The 19,935-nt window shown below is 62.9% G+C and overlaps 2 protein-coding genes and 1 long non-coding RNA gene across 3 annotated transcripts; 1 reads left to right on the forward strand and 2 right to left on the reverse strand.

Annotated features, from left to right (window-relative positions):
• Nucleotides 1–329: 329 nt before the first annotated feature.
• On the reverse strand, nt 330–4,301 carry LOC136293656 (uncharacterized). Its single transcript, XR_010722211.1, has 3 exons — nt 4,195–4,301; nt 3,224–3,278; nt 330–693 (listed from the first exon to the last, which is right to left on the reverse strand). It is a non-coding gene; the product is annotated as an uncharacterized lncRNA (long non-coding RNA).
• A 198-nt stretch (nt 4,302–4,499) lies between these two features.
• NKX2-3 (NK2 homeobox 3) lies at nt 4,500–6,750 on the forward strand. The gene is made up of 2 exons (XM_066190587.1): nt 4,500–5,026; nt 5,699–6,750. Exons 1-2 carry the CDS (start codon nt 4,684–4,686, stop codon nt 6,337–6,339), a joined length of 984 nt encoding a protein of 327 aa, XP_066046684.1. The 5' UTR covers nt 4,500–4,683; the 3' UTR covers nt 6,340–6,750.
• An 8,555-nt stretch (nt 6,751–15,305) lies between these two features.
• SLC25A28 (solute carrier family 25 member 28) lies at nt 15,306–19,844 on the reverse strand. Its single transcript, XM_066191129.1, is given in 6 exon segments — nt 15,306–16,509; nt 17,927–17,983; nt 18,773–19,001; nt 19,113–19,490; nt 19,492–19,742; nt 19,745–19,844. Coding segments are annotated over 6 exon segments (1,497 nt in total). The 5' UTR covers nt 19,809–19,844; the 3' UTR covers nt 15,306–15,991.
• Between the last annotated feature and the right edge of the window lie 91 nt (nt 19,845–19,935).

A 19,935-nucleotide genomic window follows, 5' to 3' on the forward strand; every position in this document is an offset into this window, starting at 1 on the left:
ATCCTGCATTGCCTTAGATGAAGGATGACCTTTACCTGCTCCTGCCAGTTGGTTCTCACCAAGCTCAACATGTCAGCCTCAGTTTCAGAGGCCCATCAGGCACTGAAATCAAGGACAACCTCCCCTTTGGTATCCAAGCCTACTGAGTTCCCCTTGCTGCAATGGGCAGCACCCTTGCATTTGCTGCTTATATCCCTCAAAGTGCTGAACACTGAATGTTTCACACAGCTACTGGTATCCCTCAAACCAACCTCCCACCTTGAAACATTGTGTAGGATGCTAGAGTCTGGTTCTAACCTTAAGAAAACACATTTATTTTTCACTGAGGCTTTGTTTCAGGATGTATTTCCAAGCTATGCATCCCAGCAAGAACTATGAAGTAAAAGTAAATCAGCCAATGTCAATGGAGCAAAAAAAATACTGACAAACAGCAGACATTTGTAGTGATGTATTTCTCAAGAAAGTGGTCATTATTTGGGTGGTTCTCAGCCAAATCAAGCCAGCTGGTTCTGAGGATTCGGAGAGATGCAGGCAGGTGTCAAGTGGTGGACCCGAGTGAACAGGATGGTCTAGGCACTGCCCGGGCACAGATGGGACACAGCAGTGGGAGATGGAGAGAGCCTGTTGCTGGGTGAGCATGCTGCATCCCCTGCCTGGACCTGGCACCGCTGCCTGTAGAAGCCCTCTTCTCTCCTGAGGAATACAGATAACGTTTCTTTTCAGAGTAGTGAAAAAAGCCATTCCTTTGCAAGCGGCAGGGCAGGGATAAACGCCATCCTTTCCCCCGGGAGCCGTGGCCACTCAGGGAGTGAGTCCGGGCTGGGAGCTGCCGGCGGAGCCACTCCGTGTTCGCTCCTCATGGAGCCCCTCAGACCGCGCCCGCCGGGCACCGTGAGGGGCGCCGAGGCTGCGTGCGAGGTGCGCCGGACCCGGGAGAGGGCAGAGCGCCGTGCCGTGCCGGACCGGACAGGACCGCGGGGTCCGCCGCCGGCAGGTGACCGATCCGTGCGGAGCCGGTGCGAGCTGCACGGGGCGCGGCCCCACCGGCAGCCCCGGTGGCGGGTCGCTGCCCCGAGACCCGCCGCTTCTCCGCGTCGCGTCGCCGGCCCCGCCGTGCGGGGGCGTCCCCGGCGCGCTGCGGTTCTCACATAAATCAGGACCGAACTCCTGGGAAAGGGCCATCCTTCACCGGGCGCTGCTGACAGAGAACGAGAACCAGACGGGCCCTGAGATAAACCACGGCGCGCAGCGTTTACACAAGGGCAGGCTCTGTGTAAATAGAGCCGGGCGCGGGGCGCAGCTCCCGGCGGCGCGGGTCCGCTCCGGCTACGGCCCCAGCCCGCGGGCCGCCGGGCTCCTGGGGCGGCGGGCAGGTGAGTGCCGCCCGCCCAGCGCCTCCCGCCGCCGTGCCCCGTTGGCTCCCCGAGCTCGGGGCCTGGAGACAGGGCCGGATTAGCGTGTTTGTTTGTTTACGGCCATTAGCGCGGGGCCGGCTCCAGCACTCCGCACCCGCGAGACTAATGGAGCAATTAGCAGCCCTGGTGCTGATAGCATCGCCCCGAGCGAGACCCCCGGCCGCGGCCGCTGCTACCGGGCTGCCTGCGGCCGGAGCCCTCGGGCGGGAGCGGGCTGCTCGCTCCCTCGCCCGCCCGCCGCGGTGTGCGCGGCGGCAGCGGGGCTGGTGCTCGCTCCCCGGGACCGGGGGCAGGCCTTCGGCTCTCTTGGCTCCGCTGCAGCATCCGCACGGCGAGCTCCATCCATTACAATAATCCCCTGTCCAAACAGAGCGCAGAAGCGGCCGGGACAACAAGGCCCTACTGTAAACAGAGCTCAGGGGACACCGCTAATGATATAAATAAAATAACCATTAATAGACCGGTGACCCCAGCCCAGCCGGCTTGGGAAAGCCCTGCAGCCGCAAGCCGGGTTGAGACCCACCGGCAGGTACCAGGGCTGCCCTGCGCCTTCCTCCCCCTGGATTCTGTACCTCCGCACCACTCGCTCCGGTCGGGTCGTGCTCCTCGGCGACAGGCGCCTCGGTACGGGCACGGTCGGGCCCGACGACCTCCCCGCTTCCCCGGCTCACCCAGCCAGGAGGTCACCACGGATCCGCCTCCACTAAAGAGGGGATGCTGGCATGGGGGGAAAGCGCGGGCTCAATTACCACACCGGGAGACTGGCGGAGGATGAGGCGGCCCAGGAAAGGCCCGGCCGCGGCTTGCTCCCTCCGTCGGGCGTGGGCTCCCCGAGCAGTCCGTGTGGCCGGCAGCAGCACAAATGAGTGGGTCCCAGCAGGAGAACCATTCGTACCGCCGGGGAGACGTCCCGATGCGTCGTTTATGCCCGACACGGGCTCCCGGGCCGCGCCCGGCGATCGGCCTGTCCGGGATCCCTGTGCGGGCGGGAGCGCGATGGCGCCAAACGAGTCAGACCCTGCTGGGGCGCGGCCCCGGCCCTCGGAACGGCGGCTGCTGCTCCCGCAGACGGACGGGCAGGCGGACATTGGCGGTGGCCCGGCAGTTCTTATGGCCGCCACCACCGAGAGCACCGGCCCTTGACGCTGTTCTCCCCGGCGGGAAGCTCGGCCGCAATGGAGCTCCCGGGGAGCGCGGCGCTGAGCCGAGCCCGGCCGCTCGCTGCTGCCACCGGGCCCCGCGCCTGCACCTCCCCGGGCCCGGGCCCCGAGACGGGCGGGACTGGCCCGGGACAGTGGCGGATGTGTAACACGGATAAGGAGCTAATTGTTACTAATTTTTTTCGGGGTCCCGGCAGCGAGGCAGAGCCGAACTTCTCTGGACACGAGCGGCGCGGGGCAGTCGGGCCCCAGTCAGGCCTGCTTACTGCGGGCGCCCTTCCCCGTCCACCGTCCGGACCGCAGGAAGGCGTCTCGCACGGGGAACGGGAGGGGAGCGGCGAGAAGAGACAGAATTATCGTATTTATATGGTGAGGGGTTTGAAGCTGCGTGGTGGCAGCGGTCCGGTGCGCGGGGGAACGGGAACCGGCCCCGCTCCGGGACCGGTACCACATGAGCTGCGGCGAAGTGCGCGGGACTCGGGCTCCTGTCCTGGGCTGCGCCCCCAGTAAATACATTTTTGGGGCATGTTGAAAGACGAAGACAGGAGGGTACCGACAGAGCCACTAAACGATGGGGCCGCCGGACGTTAAAAACACGAGCGAAACTCCCGGGAAGGCCCCGCGAAGCCCCGGCGCCGGGACACTCACCTGCCCGGCGTACGTGCCCGGCTCCGGTGGCCTTCCCTCGTCGCCGATCCAAGCCCTGCGGGGCAGCCGGATTTTAGTCACAACGAAAAATCTCTCCAAGGACCCCCTGCCCGTCCCTCGGTGCGCCCGCTCCCCATGCCGCGGCAGCCCGGAGCCGCTGTAAAAGTCCGGGAGCCGCGGGGAGCGCCGAGGGGCCGCGGCACACCCCGCATCACCGGAGTGCTCGGCTGGTGCGCGGCGAAGCCCTGTGACCGGGGGACCCTCAGTGCGGAAGAGCTCGGCAGGCTCGTTTGGTGAGTCAACCCCCGGCACCGAGGCGAGGCGGCTCCGCGGGGCCGCTGGCCGCCCGTTACCGGCGGGAGAAAAGAAACAAAACGAAACGGAACAAAACGAAACAAAACCAAACGAAACGAAAGAAAACGAAAAACAACGAAAAGAAACACCGACGATCGCGGTATCGCGCTCCCCACCTAGCCCCGCGTTACCGCGGTCCCGGGCTGCCGACCCGGCCCGGCCCGGCCCGCCCCGACTGGCCCCGGCAGTCCCAGGGAGTGGGGCCCGATCCGGTGGCGGCGGAGCGCGCTTTCCCCCGTGCGAACGAGTGTCGCACCGGCTGCGGCGAGCTGGGCCGGCCTGCAGATTGGCCGGTCGCGGGGATATTTGCGGGTGCACCGGCGGAGGGACCCGGGGTGCAGGGGGATGCGGAGTGGGTCGGCTACATGTACGTCGCATGGCCACAGCCCGTCCGGGACGGCGGGGTCGCCGTCAGCTGCGGGAGGGGTGTGGGGTGGCGGAGGCGAACCTCCCCTTCGCTACGCGTTCTGGGCCGCGGGAGCCACTTGCGGGACCGTGCTGGTGGTGCGGGGAGGCTGGGCCGGCGGGGCCGCACATGTCGGTCCCTGCTGGGGCCGGACCGAGCCGTGTGCGGGCAGGGGCCAGAGGGGCGCGCCCGGGCGGGGGTCCCTACCTACCTATACGTGCTTAGCACTGGGGGGCGCGGCGGCGGCTGCCGCGGCTCTCTGCGGGGACCCCGACCCCGGCGCACCGTCCCCGCGCCCGCCGGGCGGGTGCCGGGCCGGCGGGGCGCTCTGCGGGGAAGCAACCTCCCCGAGTGCAGCCTTAATACATTGCTATTTCTGGCCGGGCGGCCGGAGCCGGGCAGGGGGCCGGCTCTGCCTCCCCCTCTCTCCAATGGCGAGGCCGCCCCCGGCCCCTCCTTGCCGTGACGTGCCGGCCCGGGGCAGAGGAGGCTCCCGAGCCTTTGGCTGTCCCTGCAGAAGCTGTAACAAAACGCAGACCCCCAGCGCCGAGCTAATGGAGGCAACTTAGACAGAAGCAGGCGCGGCCCCTCGTCTCTCGGCGCTGCCTGCTCCCCCCGCACCGGGCGCGGCGCTCCCTGCCGAGCAGCCGCCCGAGCGCCGCCGGGCCCGCGGGACTGCCTGGCCGCTTGCGCTGCCCCGATGATGTTACCGAGCCCCGTCACCTCCACACCCTTCTCTGTCAAAGACATCCTCAACCTGGAGCAGCAGCAGGACCCGCACTATGGGGCACAGCTCCCGCACCACCTGGAGCACCACTTCCACCCCGCTGCCTGCCTGCTGGCGGCCGCCGACGGCGCCCGCTTCTCCGACGGCGAGGAGGAAGAGGAGGAGGAAAAGCTCTCCTACCTGAGCCCCATGGCAGCGCCCGGCAGCCAGGCAGACGCGCGGATCTCCGCCGATAACTACGTTCACGCTGTGCTGCGTGGCTCCTGCGAGGCCCCCGGCCCGGGAGAAGAGCTGGACCCGGCGGTCCGAGACCCAAGTGAGTATCGGCTCCGCCGCGCTTCCCCGCACTGCACCGCCCCGCCGGGACGGGCTACTCCCTGGCTTCCCGTAGTGCGTTCCCAGCCCTCGGGCATCGCCCCGCGAATCCCAGGTCCTGGCGCCGTAGCCCGCTCCACGTCCCTGGGCCGTGTCGAGCCGGGACAGGCACGTCGCGGGGCTCTCGCCGCCCTCCTGCGCGCCTCACTCGCCTCCTCCCCGGGGAGTGCCTCTGCAGGCCCCACTCCGAAGGTGCCGGATCAGGCCCGCGCTCTGCAATTTCGGTAGCGGAGGGGAGGAACAGGTCGGGTTAGGCCCAATCCGCAGCCGCTGCGGCGGAGCCCGGCGGCGGAGCAGGTGCCCGGCGCTGTGCGCGACGCGGCCCGGAGCTCTCCTCGCGGTGCCGCAGCGGTAACGCCGCAGCCGGCCCGGAGGTGCGGGAACATGCCCGGCCCCGCCGCCCGAATAGGGCACTCGCAAACACAGGCGGTGCCGGAGACGGCCCGTCCCAGCGCTGCCTCCCCGCCCGCACCGCGGTGCCCCGACGGGCGCGTAGCGGCGCGAGGTCGGCCGGGGCGCGGCGCGGAGCTCTCGTCCGCCGATGGGGCCCGTCGGGAGCAGCGAGCGCCCGGCGTCGGCGAGGCGCACCCGTGACCTGTGCTCCCCCGTACAGAGAGCTGCGTCCTTAAGAAGCCGCTGGACGCAGCGGAGAAGGCGGAGGAGACGGAGAGGCCGAAGCAGCGGAGCCGGAGGAAGCCGCGCGTACTCTTCTCCCAGGCGCAAGTCTTCGAGCTGGAGCGTCGGTTCAAGCAGCAGCGTTACCTGTCGGCGCCCGAGCGGGAGCACCTGGCCAGCAGCCTCAAGCTCACCTCCACGCAGGTGAAGATCTGGTTCCAGAACCGGCGCTACAAGTGCAAGCGGCAGCGTCAGGACAAGTCGCTGGAGCTGGGCGGCCCCGCGGCCCCGCCGCCGCCGCGCAGGGTGGCCGTGCCCGTGCTGGTCCGTGACGGCAAGCCGTGCCTCGGCGGGTCGCAGGGCTACAGCTCGGCGTACAACGGGCCCTACTCCTACAACGGCTTCCCCGCCTACGGCTACGGCAACGCTGCCTCCTACAACCCCGGCTACGGCTGCACCTACCCGGCGGGCACCGGCGGCGCATCCATGCAGGCCGCCTGCAGCCCGGCGGCGGCCGCCAGCCCCTTCGTGAACGTGGGCAGCCTGGGGGGTTTCAGCGGCGGCGGCCAGCCGCTGCACCAGCCGGCCGCAGGGCCTTCCTGCGGCCAGGGCGCACTGCAGGGCATCCGGGCCTGGTAGCCCGCACGCACTGAGGGTCGGGAGCGGACCGAGAGGACGGCCCGGCGGCTCCGCGGCCCCGTTAGCACCCGCACCGCGGCCCGGCTGCGCGCCACGCGCCTGGACCGGAGGCGGCGGCAGGACGGCTTGGCGGGACCCCGGCGCTCCCGCGAGCATCGGTGCGGGGCCGGCGACGGACGGAGCGGAGCGGCGCGGCAGGACGGGGCTGCCCGAGCCCGCAGCGAAGCGCCGCCGCCCCGCGGAGCCGCCGCGACGGCCGGGCGGGCCGGGCGGGCCGGAGCCGATCGCGCCGCGCCAGCGGAGCAGCTTTGCTTGTAAAAAGCCGACGGCGGGGCCCGCCAGTGCCGCGGCTCCTCTATCTACTCTGTATTGGTCACTGCCAGCGCCAGCTCGCCCAGTCAGTCAATAAACCAGGTGCAATACTCGCCGCCCGATCCTCCTTCGTCCACCGGCCGGTGCCCGGTGGAGGGGCCGGGGCCCGTGCCCGGCGGCGGGGCCGTCGCCGCGTCGTGCCCGCGGGGCAGGGCGGCCCGGCCGGCTTGTGAGCGTGCCAAGGGCGCTGAATGGGGCCGCGTAGCTCAGAGCCGGGCCCATTGTGGCCGACGGGCCGGCGCTGAAAGGAGCCGCCGAGGAAGGTAGCGGGAATAGGCGCTTATTGGATTCGGGAACAAAAGGTGTGGCAGGGAGGCGAGGGACAAAGGGGCCCCGGCGCCGAGATTGACGGGCCGCTTTGCCCCCCACTGAGGCCCAGGCCCGGCGCTTTATGCGCGGGGGCTGCAGAAACGTGCTGGGTTTTGTTCCCCATTCTGGGAGCGCAGGGGAAGAGGAGGGGGGTCCGCGGGCCGCTGATTAGGGCCAGCCGGGCCGGGCAGCCTGAATGCCGGGGCATTATTGCTACATGTTCAGCCATTTCGCTCGATTGCAGGGGGAGGGGGCGGCCGAGGCCCCCGAGCCCCACGGGACCGGCCGCGGGGTCGCCTGCCGCCCGCCCCGTCCCGGGCCGCCGGGTCCCGCTGTCGCCACCGAGGCGCTCTCGGGGCGGTGGCGGCCGCTGCCTCTGCCGTGCGGGTCCTGCCGAGCCCCGCCGCCGGGGCCGGAGCCGGAGCCGTGCCGGGGAGGGCCGGACACCCGCAGAGCGGCGCGGCAGCACCGGGCATCTGGGGCACCTCGGGCGGCAGGGGGGACCAAAGGCGCCGGGAGCTTCCCGTGCCGGCCCGTACATCTGCCCGGCCGCGACGCTGGCTCTCCGAAGGTGTTTCCAGCGGAGCCGTCTTGGAGCCGGCGCGACGGACGCAGACCAGGGGCTCGCTGTGTCACCCCCTGACCCAGCGCTGCCCACCGTGTCCTCCCCATGACCTCCGCATGTGTGTTGTGTGACAGTCCCTCTGCCCTCGCAGAAGCAGCAGGTAACGACCGTTGACATTCCTAACCCCGGGTTTTACTCTCCACGTTCCCACCATTCAAGCTGAACTTGCACCTTCGGGGTTTGCTGTTTGAAAGGAACCGGAAAAATTCTTTCCACTGCGGGGACAGAGTGGGCAACCCGCAGGTCGCAGCTCCCAGCCCGGCTCGGCACGGCACCCCGCTGTCCCGCGAGCCACCCCGAGGCCGGCAGCTTCACGGGGCCGGCGCTGGGAGAGGATGCGGCACGCCCAGCTGATTGTTTGCTGGATGGCAGTAAGGTGTCGCAGGAGAGGAAGCCCAGGCCCCGCTCTTGGCTTTCAGAGATTAGTGGTTAAGGCCCTGTGGTCTCGTGGGTAGAAACAGGATAGCCAAGAACAAAGGTAATGCGCTTTCTTCACAGCAGCAGTCAGGCTAGAGAAATTTGTCTCTGCCTTAGGAAGGAGTTGCATTTTCCTCCATGTTCTGCCAGACTGATGTCTGCAAAAATAGGGGACCCATGTGAGTTCATACTTCAGCGAGCAAGCCAGAGGAACCGTAACCACAATAGAAGCTCCTCCAAAATCAGGGTGTGTGAGAGGAGTTCCCAGCTTAGCACATCCCCTCAAAGTACATGGCAGTTGATGAGAAATCCACTGCATCTCAACAGCACCCAGAGCCTCTGGCTGAGACCAGACCCCAGCACATCATATGCTGTCTAGGTCTCTAGAGCACGCACAGTTCTGTCAAGCAAAAGTACACCCAGGGACCTCACGGCCGTGTTGCAAGGGGTGATGCTGGGCAGTAGCAGCATGATCCAGACCAGCAGTACCCAGCCATAGTGGAGCACTCTCCACTTGTGCCTGGTCACAACCCTGGCTCCTCTCTCCCTCCACGGAGCTGGAACAGCGCCCAGCCGGGGTTTTCCGAGAGGCCTGACTGCAGGCTGATGTCGCATGGCGCTGGAAGTTTCTAGATGTCCACCATGGCAACCCCCATTCCTGGGACAGATCCCAGCTGTCCCACCAGCTCAGACTGGAGGAAGGGCAAGGGGTTAGTGGGAGGGACCCCTCTGCAGAGCCTCGCCCAAAGCTCCTGAGCCGATGGGGAGGACAAAACAGCACAAAGAGGCGGCAGTGCTGGAGGGCCCAGAGCAGGGTGGCGGAAGTGGAACGCTCCAAAGAGGAGGAACAGCCGGCAGAGGCCAGTGGGAGGGAGATGATGGGAGACTGCAGATTGGACTGGCTGCCCAGGGAGGGGAGACACAATGGAGGGAAGTTGCTGCGTGGCTGTGCTGGAGGCAGCACCCGCCCATGATGCACCCTGTCCCTCACACCCCAGGTTGAAGCAGGATACCTCCTGCAGGGTGAGAGGCACAGGGAAATCTCTGGTGGAAATTCCTTCAGCATGGTCCTGCTGTGGTGGTGCCATAGGCAGAGGGACATCAAGGAGGGAGGGACGAGGATGGCCATGGACAAGGGGCAGAGGGCATGTGTTTCTTCCAGGTTGATTGGAGGATTTACTGCTATTTGGGAATCAAGCTGTGAAGGTGCTGATTGATTTCAAATAGGAATGAGATTCTCTAAGTGCACTGATTTAAAGGAAAGGAGGGACTTTGGGGGCAGCTAGGTTTTAACTCCCAGGCTCCAGACCCACTCCGTGCAGGCTCCAGCTGGTTTTTTTTATTCGAGTTTCCTGTACAAGGAGGAGTCCATGAGCAGATCTTGTCCAGGGAGGCTCCATCCAAAGCCCAGTATTGCTGGTTTTCTGTGGCCTTTCCATCATGCTCAGGTTCACACAGAAGCAGTGCTGTTCCTTCTGCAGCACCACAGATATGCTCTGGTTTCCTCTCCTTCCTGACATCTTTTTCCCTTTCTCTCTCCCTTCCTCCTGCTGAGGTCATCCCTGCCCCCTTATCCTTCATCCTTCTGTCTCCACCACCCACTTGGGGCCATCAGCAAGGAGCTCACCTGGGTGCAGAGGGAGATGCCTGCTCCCAGCGAGGCTGGTCAGGCTGCTTGTGGATCTAGGCAAGCATCACTTGGTTCTAGTCCCATCTACTTCAACCTGGTCATAGCCACCTCCTGCTGCCTGGGTTGGGAGCCTGGGGACCCAGCTGTTTGCTAGTGTGGTGCACAGCTCTTGCTCCTCTATTTGGAGTGTCAGCTCCTGCTCTGCAGAGCTTCCTGCTGCAGCCACCCCAGCCCTTGAGCTGGGAGCTGCCGAGGCTGCTTGGCCATTGGGTCTCTGTGGAGCCATCAGGTGTTAGAGATGCTGGAAGCTGCTTCTGGCAATGGCAATATGGGGTTGTCACATAAGAACTCTCCAGTGCCAAGAAAGCTGTTGCCAGCCATGGATCAGGTAATTAAAATATTGGTAGTTGTGCTATGGAGCCTCCAGCGAGGCTTTCTCCCACTACATGCCGGCAGCACAAGGGGCAGGGACCTGCCTGCCTTCCATGGATGAGTCACTGCGTCACAAGATAACTACACCTGACTGAGCAGGGTGAAGGCACTTGCATGTTTTAGCTGTTTCTTCTTCCTGCAGTGGTGAGATCAGGTACAGTGCTGTCACTAGAGATCCAGGAGACCCACGAAGAATTCACTCTGATTCAACCAAGGATCCAGGTGACCTGTCCACAGGGGGAGGCTGAATCTTTGTCCCCTCCAGAACAGAGTGCTGCTGAAGGTCGAAGCTGCCCTTGTGTTCCTGCCAGAGCCTTTCCCGGCTCAATCGTACCAGCTATCTCCCGCCTAGGCAATAAATAAAACCCACAGACCCTTCCCCGGGGGAGACCCTTCTCGGCGCCCGGGGCTGCTGCAGGCGGGCGGTGCCGGGGCCACCGGGGTCCCGGGGGCTGCCCGGGATCCTCAGGTTCCTCGGGCTGCCTGCAGGGACAGGGACACTTGCTCTCGAGGCCTGTCCCCAAGCGAGATACGCCACCGCCATCTATCGGCCAGCGCCCGGGGACCGGGAGTGACAGACACCCTTCTGTCCTCGCCATCCCGCGCCGCGGAGGTTCTGCAGCTGGCTTGGAGGGCTGCGGAGCATCGGGGCAGGGTGTGGTGTCCCCGCTAGCGGGACAGACTGCACATTGGGAAGGCCGGGCTGGTTGCGTGGGCTCTGAGCAGGCGGGTGTTTCCCCACGGAGCATTGCTGCACCGGGCAGCATCGCTGGGGGCTGTGCAAAGGCACCCACCCCGTGCCCCGCTGCCAGGGGAGAGCTGGGGACAAGGCCAGTGTCCCTTCCCAGCCTCTAGCCACCGTGCAGATCCCTAGCCAGCGAGCATTACTTTGCTGTGTTCTTTTAGCTGTGCATGAGTGCGCAGTCTCTGTGAGAGACCCAGCAGATCTTCAGCTTTGATTTTTTTTTCCCTAAAATGATGCAATTCACCTAATTCCTGGAATCCCCCTCCCCCACCCCCACCCCACCCCCCCCCAACGCTCCTGACACAGCCTGCAGCTTCCAGCTAAGGTGATCCCTCCTTTCAAGTTCTTGCCCAAGGACATAGAATGGCTGTTGGTGTCCGGCGCCTGGTGCCTGTCACAGCTGCATCCTCACCAGAGGGAGCTGTGTCCCACATTGAAGCACAGCCCAGTTTTGGCCCAGTTCCCACCTTTTTAATGGCCCTTGGCAATGCTCCAGGTGACACACTGCTCAGGTCTAATGGGCATCCAAAAGTACTTGGATTTACATTTCTCCTGGGACCCACCTATCCGTGCCAGGCGTGGTCTGTGCCTGCCAGGAGTCTCTTGTGTGAGTCCCAAAGCCATATTGCCCCAGGGGGCATTGCAGGCTTTCTCTGGGGTTGACACTGGCTGCCAGTGCAATATGTGCAGGCATGCTGGGCCAGGGAGGTTAGGGCTAAAGCCTCCACCAATCTCCTGGAACAGCCATTGCTTCAGCTGCTTTTGAGGATGATCCCAGACCAAGCTCTAGTATCACGGCACGCCTGAGCTGTCCTCCCCCATGTGAGGACGCTTGCAAGAGTGACCCCTACTGCCATCCCTGTGCCACTCCCATCCAGCCCAGGAGCAGCTCCTTCCCCACCTCTGTCACCTCCCCAGTGCAACAGGCCATCTGCCCACATCCCAGATGCAGCCAGGATGCCACTCTGCAGTCCCTTGGTGGGAGGAATTTGACACAGAAGCCTGCACCAAGTATGGGTATTCACCCAGTACCTCCCCATCAGAGCAGACGTGCCCGGAGCTGTCCCAGCCCTGCCTAGGGGATTGCTTCTTCTAGTGGTTCTCCATAGACAAGAAAGGTTTTCAGCCTCAGCTTTACCTTTCAGGGTAAGAAAGGGAAATAGCCTTTCAGGGTATTCCCCACACTGCCATGCTTGGACGGAGCCAGGCAGGGACCAGCCCAGCCCAGAGTTGTCTCTCAGTTTAACCCAGGCAGCAATGTGGATCAGGAGGGGGTTTCCCAGGCCCACCAGAGGCAATGTCTGCTCTGTGTCCAGGAGCCCTGGCGCTTGTGTTTAGCACTGCTGTAAGGCTGGGAGGTCATGAGAACTTGTACAACTTTATTGGGGTCTGACACAGCCCTGAGGAATCCCAGAGCCAGGGTGGGTTGGGGCTGGAGGGATGCTGGGAGCCCATCTCTCTGCTCCCCATGGGCTCCAGCCACCTCCCACGGAGCAGGGCTGTCAGGCACCCACTGCAGAGGGGCTGTGGGGCAGGAAACCTCAGGGCAGTCCAGGGTGCTTGCAGAGCACAGGGATGTGGTTTCCAGGGCACTGCTCTTGCCCCCCTGCCTGCCCCTGAGCTGGGCTGACAAAAGCTTCTGAGCTCTGACCCCAGTGGCCTGTGTGAGGTCATTAGGGCAGGAGCAGCTCAGGAGCCCACCCACCCCAGCTGAAGGTACGGGACAGACACTGGAGATCTCCCCCACTTCTTTCTTCGAGTAAGATGAACCCTCAGCCCCCAGCTTCCCTCACCCCAGCTCTGCCCTTAAACTGCAGGAGTGCAGTCATCTCCAGTTACGCCAGGAAGGCAGCTGGGGGCTCCTGAGCTGCTCCTGGCACAGCAACCTCAGGCTGCCTGAAATAGTTTGGGCTTGTGCCATAGCACAGCTGCACAGCCCCGGACCCATCACCTGGAGTGCGGCCAGGCCAGTGGTGCTTCCCAGCTCTGCCTGCTCAGGGCCTGTGGGGCTCACCCCACCCACAACACACCAGGACAGGGCTCAAGGGGCAGCTGGACACAGGAAGGCAAGGCAGCAAATCCCTGCCTGTGCTGGATGTGGCTAGGGATTCTGCAGGGAGGTGAAAGGAAAAGGGACTGTCTCCAAAACTCTGCTGGGCTGAGCACTCCTTCCTTACTGGAAAGCCAAAAATAGTCTCTCTGCTCAGAAGAGGCTGTAGGAGGAGAGATCTCACTCGAAGCACAGTCAAATACCTAGGAGGCCATAGGACAGACCCAGAGCAACGTGGCTACAGAGAAGCATTATCAGACCTTGGAAACGAAGCGGCCAGAGCTGAACTAGCCAGGAACTCCATTGCCTCCAGGCATCTCATCTTGCCAAAGGCGCCAGAGGAACCAGTCTGTCTGGCAAGAGAACACCTCCACCCTGGCAGAGCTGGGGAGTAGCAGCACACTGCCACGGCCAGCCCTTAGTTTGTGTTGGGCATTCAGCTCAGAGATGGCAGCAGGACATTTTTCCAGTCCACTGTGGCCCAAGGGATATCTGGGAATCCCCATGGCAGCTCTACTGTCCCTGCAGTGCCAAACCCAGAACAGACAGTGCCGTTCCCTGCAGGGCTGCTGCTGCCTGCACTGGGCAACACCCAGCTGCTGCTGGGTAAGCTGGCAAAGCACCGGGAGGCCAGAAAGGCTGTGCCCTTGCCAGGGGAATGCTTTAGGCCAATTGCTCATACCAGCATTTCTGGGCTGTGCTGACTTATCATCTCCCTGTTCCTGGGGGGTCTCACTCCCTCCTCCCCCAACACTTCTGTGGGTAGTTATTCCTGGAAAATATCCCAGAGACACTTTCAATCATGCCTTCATCCACTGACATTTATAGAGCTTCTTCCAGCAGCTGTTGGATTTAATAGTGTGAATCTTCCCCCAGCCCAAATCTGTTTATGCCTTTACTTCTATGGGGTTTGTCAGTGCCCCAGTGCATGGTGAGGCCTAAAGGCCAAGCTGCAGCTCTGCTGCCAACAGCTTGCAGCTCCTGGGCAGAGACCAGTCCTGGCAAAGCCCAGTTGTACCCATCTTCTGCAAACTCCTGTCTAATGCCCTGCCCTCCAACTTAATCCTGCCCTGGTCTCTCCCAGCCACCTCTGCTTCTTCCTCTTGGGTGGAGGAGCTGCAAGGCTGCCAAATCTTGCAATACTCAAGACTATTTCTTAAAGCCCCAGCTCCTGAAATAGTGGGAAAACTTCCATTTCCTGACCTCCTGTGGCTTTTGTGTCTTTAAGGAGTTTCTCATCCTTCTTGTGCAGAAAAAGCAGGGACCAGGAGCTTGCAGCCCATGCCAGGGAGCAGAGGATGGGCACAGCACACAACCAAGGCTGCAGAGCAGTGGCTGTGGCTGCTCTGTGCCAGGGACATCCAGACCTGCCAGGCAGCCATCAAAAACCCCACAGGTGGTCATTCAGCCTCCCTCACCACCCTGAGGAACCAGGGCAAGAGATGCATAAGGGAAAGGTGGAAGCAGGGCTGGGCTGGGGCTTGGGCAGGGTGTCAAGCAGTGCAGGGCTCCCTGCCCTCCAGCCATGCTGGACCCCAAAGCCACTGAGGGTGACACATCCCCCTTGCCCACCCAGCAGCTTTTCCAGCCACAGGAAAACCCCTCTGTCCTCACCACAGCCCACTCCAGCAGTCTTCTCTGCAGGCCAGGCCAGCAGATTCTCTGGAGCAGCTCCGATCTGACCCAGATACCCACCGGCAGCACATACCACAGCTGTGAATGCATTTCCTCCAGAGAATTATTTTGGGCATGCCTTTGTGGGACACATGCCACACCTGAATGCACTGGGAGAGTCAGGCATCACCTATGAGCACCTTGTTCAAGAAACCCAGAGATGTGCTCTGGGCAGGTCAGCACAATGAGGCAATACTTTAGTGCTCAGCTCACAGCTCCATAGTTGGGTGGCACCCTAAAATAAACTGGTGTCAAGACATTTAACAACACGTTTAAAAAAAGTTATTCTACTAATTACCATTAGATTGGAAAAGATATTAGGACTTCGAGCAATTTTGAGATGCTCATCAAGCATCAAACTAGTCTAATTACTCAAACTTATGGGGCAAAAGCTCTGCCGAGCCCCAAATCTCCTATATGAGGTGCACAAAGCCTTCACGCAGCACCAAATTACTGTGCTGTTCCTGACACACAAACCCTCCTGCCAAGACCTCCATTTGGAGCAGTTTGGAAGTATCCAGAGGACCTCCAGCCAGACTGGGTGTAGGACTACCTCAGCTTCTCCTGCAGTGTCACAACTCACACCAGCAGCCGGCGATGGACCATGAGCCAAAGTGTATGGGGGCACCCTCATCCCTGCATGCTGCCAGGGTGACTGGGCCAGACAGGCTCCCTTCTCCCACCACCACCCCCAGACATGTCCTTCCCTCCCTGCTCTGGCATCCATCAAAAGAGCTCAGCACCAGGCACAGTCAGAAAGGCACAGTACTGGGAGCTGAGCCATGCTGGAGTAAGAATGGGACATGAGGATAGAGCAGAACTGTTTTTATTGGAGGTGTCAAGAGCAGGAACAAGAACAAACCTACAGGCTCCCTCCTCAAGTGCCATCCTCCCCTCACCCACAACCACCACCACCACCACCGGGGCAGTCAGCATCACGTGTGCGTGCAACAAGACAACGGCCAAGACCTACACTTTGCTTCAGCCAAAAGCCAGACAAAGCCCCCAGCATCCCGCTGTCACCCCCTCCTTGGCGACTGCGAGCTCAGCTTGGCCCTGGCAGGGGCAGGCCAGGACATTCACCTTCCCCTCTGAGCAGGGATGAGTGTTGCGTGAGATGTTGTGGTTAAAGGAAGTCAGGAGCACAGCTCCACCAAAGTGCCAGGGGATGTGACCTGGGCTGCAGCTCCCAGTGGGACATCTCAGAGGACCCCAGGAGAGAGCAAGCTGGGCAGCCAGAGCAGAGCTGCAACAGCCACAGGCAAAAAACAGCATCGCTAAACCCCAAAGGGCTTTGCTGCCCCTCTCTTCAACACAAACCAAACCAAAAGGGAGAGGGGTTACAAGACAAACCAGGAGGGGATGTGAGGCAGGTCTGGAATGGCGTTTGGCTCTGGATCACTTCCCAGCCCGACGCTCCTCCTGGCGCTTGGTAAGAATGTATTTGAAGAACTCGTACACAGACCAGGCAATCGCTGTTGAGGGCATCTGAAAAATGACTCTTGCCTGGACCCCTCTGAAGTAGGCGGTCACACCGCCCACCTGGTACACCGTCCTGAAGGCATTAGCCATGCCTGTGATGTGTCCGCTGATGTTGGAGCTCAAGGCCAGGGACTCCTGGGTGTTGAGCAGCGTTTTGCAAACGTCCAAAGGCGTAGTGGCAGCAGCAGCGACAGCCCCCGCGCAGGCTCCAGAGACCACGTGGGAGCCTGGGTTGTACTGTCTGTGGGGGTTGAGCTGCTCTTGCAAGAACTCATAGGTCATGAAGTGAATGGCTTGGAAGGGGATGTTCATGGTGAGCTGGGTGGTGTAGCTGCGGTAGAACGCTCCGGCCCCTTCGTTGCGCCACACAGCCCGCACACAGTCCATCACACGCTGGTAAGGCGAGTTGTACATCTGCATCCTCTGCTTCACCACTTGGGACAGGCGGTGGAAGCAGCAGCCAGGACCCAGGCACGGAGGGGAAGAGAGAGAAGGGTAAACAGAAAGCCAGGCTTCCTCCAACTGCTTGGAGTTTGGTCACACTGGCCTAAGAGCTGAAGAGAGAACTTGAACCACCAGTGCCCCTGTGTCTCCAGACAGGACACCAGCCATTTAAATCTGCTGAGGCATCACTGTCACACAGACATCACCACTATGAAGCCACTCACATGCCACAGCCCCAGGGAATATCCTGGTATCTCACTGCTTACAGTCGAGATCCACCCCCACTCCCAAGCAACTCATGTTTCCCCATCCACTGCTGCTGAGCTATCACTCAGTCAGAAGAAGCCCCCCTGGCATCCAGTCTCTTATTTCCCAGACAGCTCTTGTTCTGGACGAGACTGTCCCTCCCTTGCCACTCCCCCCCCCCCCCCGCCCCCACTGCAGCCCAGAATAACCACAGCCCATTGCAGAGCCCAAGAGCCAGGAACTGTTAGCAGCCACTGCCAAAATCCAGCCACTCTGGGGCAAGATTTGGATTCCAAACCCCCTAACACATCCAAGAGTGGGACAGAGGACTCCAGAGCACAGCCTGCCACTGTTCTACCTCCCCCTATCTCAATGTGACCATAAGGAGCTAAAAATGATCCAATGCTGAACTACTACAGTCATGACAAGAGAAGCTCCAGGGAAGGAATGACAACGGTCTGGAAGCTGCCTGCTCCTCAGGGTTCCTGCCATGCAGTGGGGAGGCAGGATCTGTGCCCATATGAGCTGGAGTCTGCACTATCACAAGCCCTCCAGTTTTAAGAGGGAAAAATAACTTCATGACTGGCCTTTTCTCATTGCTTCTCCTCCTCCCACCACTTTCATGGACTTAGTAAAATTACTAAGTCCCTATACCTTTTACAAATATACCAGGCTCATCAAAATCAGTAACTTCCAAACATTTCACAAGATCTCCCTTCTCCAACTTCTTTAGCATATTTTCGTACCTCACTCTTAATTTTCCTCTTGAACACGGGCCCACAACTGTACCACCTCTTCCCCAGATCTCAATACAGCAATGCCCAGCTTCCACACACTTAGAACGACTTTGGTAGTGCCAATGACATCTCTCTTGCCTTCTCTCCTGCTCCAGGCAGCAGTCCCCAGCCAAACTCCTGGATGAAAGGCCTATGCCCTCCCATCTCCTCCTAAACCGTGGTCTGCTGTGCTCCCGAGTTAATCTCTTCTACCCACCCTGTTTGTAACAGGCAGCTGACAGGGTCCCTAACTGGACACATGGGCCTCCAAAGAACCCCTGCAGTCAGGTAAGTAACAAGAGCACTCTTTGTGCTACAGAGGGGAGCCAAGAGGCTCGGGCAGACCCCAATTCTCCCCTCCCTGGCAGGCCAGGACCATCGTTACCTTCAGCAGGGTTCATGGCTGCATCGTGGAGCAATGTTGCTACACACCCGGCTGCACCTGCAAAACAAGAACTGCCACATGTGAGGGGGGAAAGGTGAGGGACCCTGGGACTCCACCACAGCCCCGAGTCCTTGGCCAAGGCACAGGAGGAGGCCCCTGGAAAAGGTGAGATCTGAAGGTGGCCTCCATCTCCCTGCCAAAAGGCAGGCTGATCCTCAAGGGCTTCTACCCAGAGTGAGATCGAGAGGGAGAAGATTGTGACAGGCTGCCAAGTTCCATGGGGTGACTGGGACTCATCTGTGCCCACTCCTTGGGGGTACAAGCCAATGCCACCAGCTGGCAGGGAGGTCTTAGGATGGTGAGTGTCCCCACATCCCATGGAGAACCCCGCTGGCACTGCACTGCATGCCTGCCAAGGGCAGAACGTGCCCTGCTCTCCCCTCAGCCCCATGCTCCCCCTACTGTGGCGAGTCCTTGAGACAAGTAATGGGCACCACGGTGAGACGGGCTCCGAAACCATGTGGCACTGCTGGGGCGAGCTCTGGCACTGCCAACCCACGGGGCCACGGCCAGTCCCAGCTTGTCTGCAGGCAGCTCCTGTCCACCAGCGGCATCCTTCCGAGCCAGGGCCACTAACCTGCTTCAGGCCAGATACCTGGCAGCAGCTCTGGCAGGCGCGGAGCGGTGCTTCCCCGTGCCCGGCACCGTGCGGCTGGCTCACGGCTGGAGAGAGCACAGGGCTTTAGGACATCCACGGCACCCCGACCCCGCGGCGGGACCGGGCCTCCCTACCGCCAAACCTGCCGCTCCCACCCCGCTCCCACCCCGGCGTGGCGGGGCCGGTACCGTTGGCCATATGGCTATTGCCCCCCGCGTGGATAACGTCGCTCAGCGTCTTTTTTAACTTTTCGTAGCAGGCGAAGTAGAGGGCGTGCGCCGGGCCGGCGCCGGTGGCGGTGATGTTCAGGCCCCGCATGGGCCGCCAGACACCCTCGGTGCGGGCGATGCGCCACAGGGCCTCCAGCACGTTCCGGTAGCGAGCGGCGGGCTCCGGCTGCAGGCTCTGCATCCGCGTCTGCAAAACATGGCGGGCCCGGCCGTGCGGCTCGTCAGACCGTGCCCGGGGCTCCCGGTGTGACGTCCCGTCCCGTCCCCTCCCTCCCCGCGCCCGCCGCGCCGCTGGCACCTTAACGCAGTCGATGGGGTACATCACGCAGTGCTCCATGACGCCCGCCACGGCGCCCGCCAGCATGTGCGTGGACACGGCGACGCCCTGGGGAAGCGCCTCGTAGTCGGGTGCGGGCGGGGAGCGCGGCTCAGGGCCCCCCGGGCCGGCACCGGAACCGGGACCCGGCGCCACCTCCGTTTCCGCGCCGCCCCGCCGCGCCCGGCCCGCGCCGCCGCCGCCCATCAGCAGCAGCAGGACGCGGCCCGACTCCGCGCCGCCTCGCGCGCCGGGGCCCGCGCCCGCCCCTGCTCCCGCCCCCAGCTCCATCGCGCCGCCGCCGCCGCCGCCGCCGCCCCGGCCCGCGCCCGCCGCGCCCCGCGCCGCCCCGCCTCTCCCCGGCGCCCATTGGCCGCCGCCGTCCAGAGCCCGCCTCCGCAGCGTGCCCATTGGCTCGACAGACCGCACACCGCCTACGCACATCGCGCTCATTGGCCGTCGGCGCCGCGACTCGGGCGCCGCCACTGGCCGGCCGCTCCTCCTGGCGCGTTCGGGCGAGCTGCCCGTTGGCCACCGAGACTGCCCGCCCTGCCGGCCCTAGCAGCCCATTGGGTGTCTCAACTTCGCGCTCCGCCCTGCCGCGCAGCGCATCTGCCGGTGCGCCCGCGACCTTTGGCCCGCTCGCCCCGCCTCGCCGCGGAGTCGAAGAGCCGCCATTGGTCGGCGAGTCCGCCACTCCGGATGTCGGCGCGTGCTGTGTATTTGGGCGCCCGCGATTGGCCGGGAGCCTCCGCGTGACGCCTCCCGGCGAAGGTCGGACGCGGGAGCAAGGGCGAAGCCGGGC

Source organism: Chamaea fasciata, unplaced genomic scaffold, assembly GCF_029207755.1.
Source record: "Chamaea fasciata isolate MVZ Bird 193981 ecotype frontalis unplaced genomic scaffold, bChaFas1.0.hap1 SCAF_9, whole genome shotgun sequence".
NCBI classification, from domain to species: Eukaryota; Metazoa; Chordata; class Aves; order Passeriformes; family Sylviidae; genus Chamaea; species Chamaea fasciata.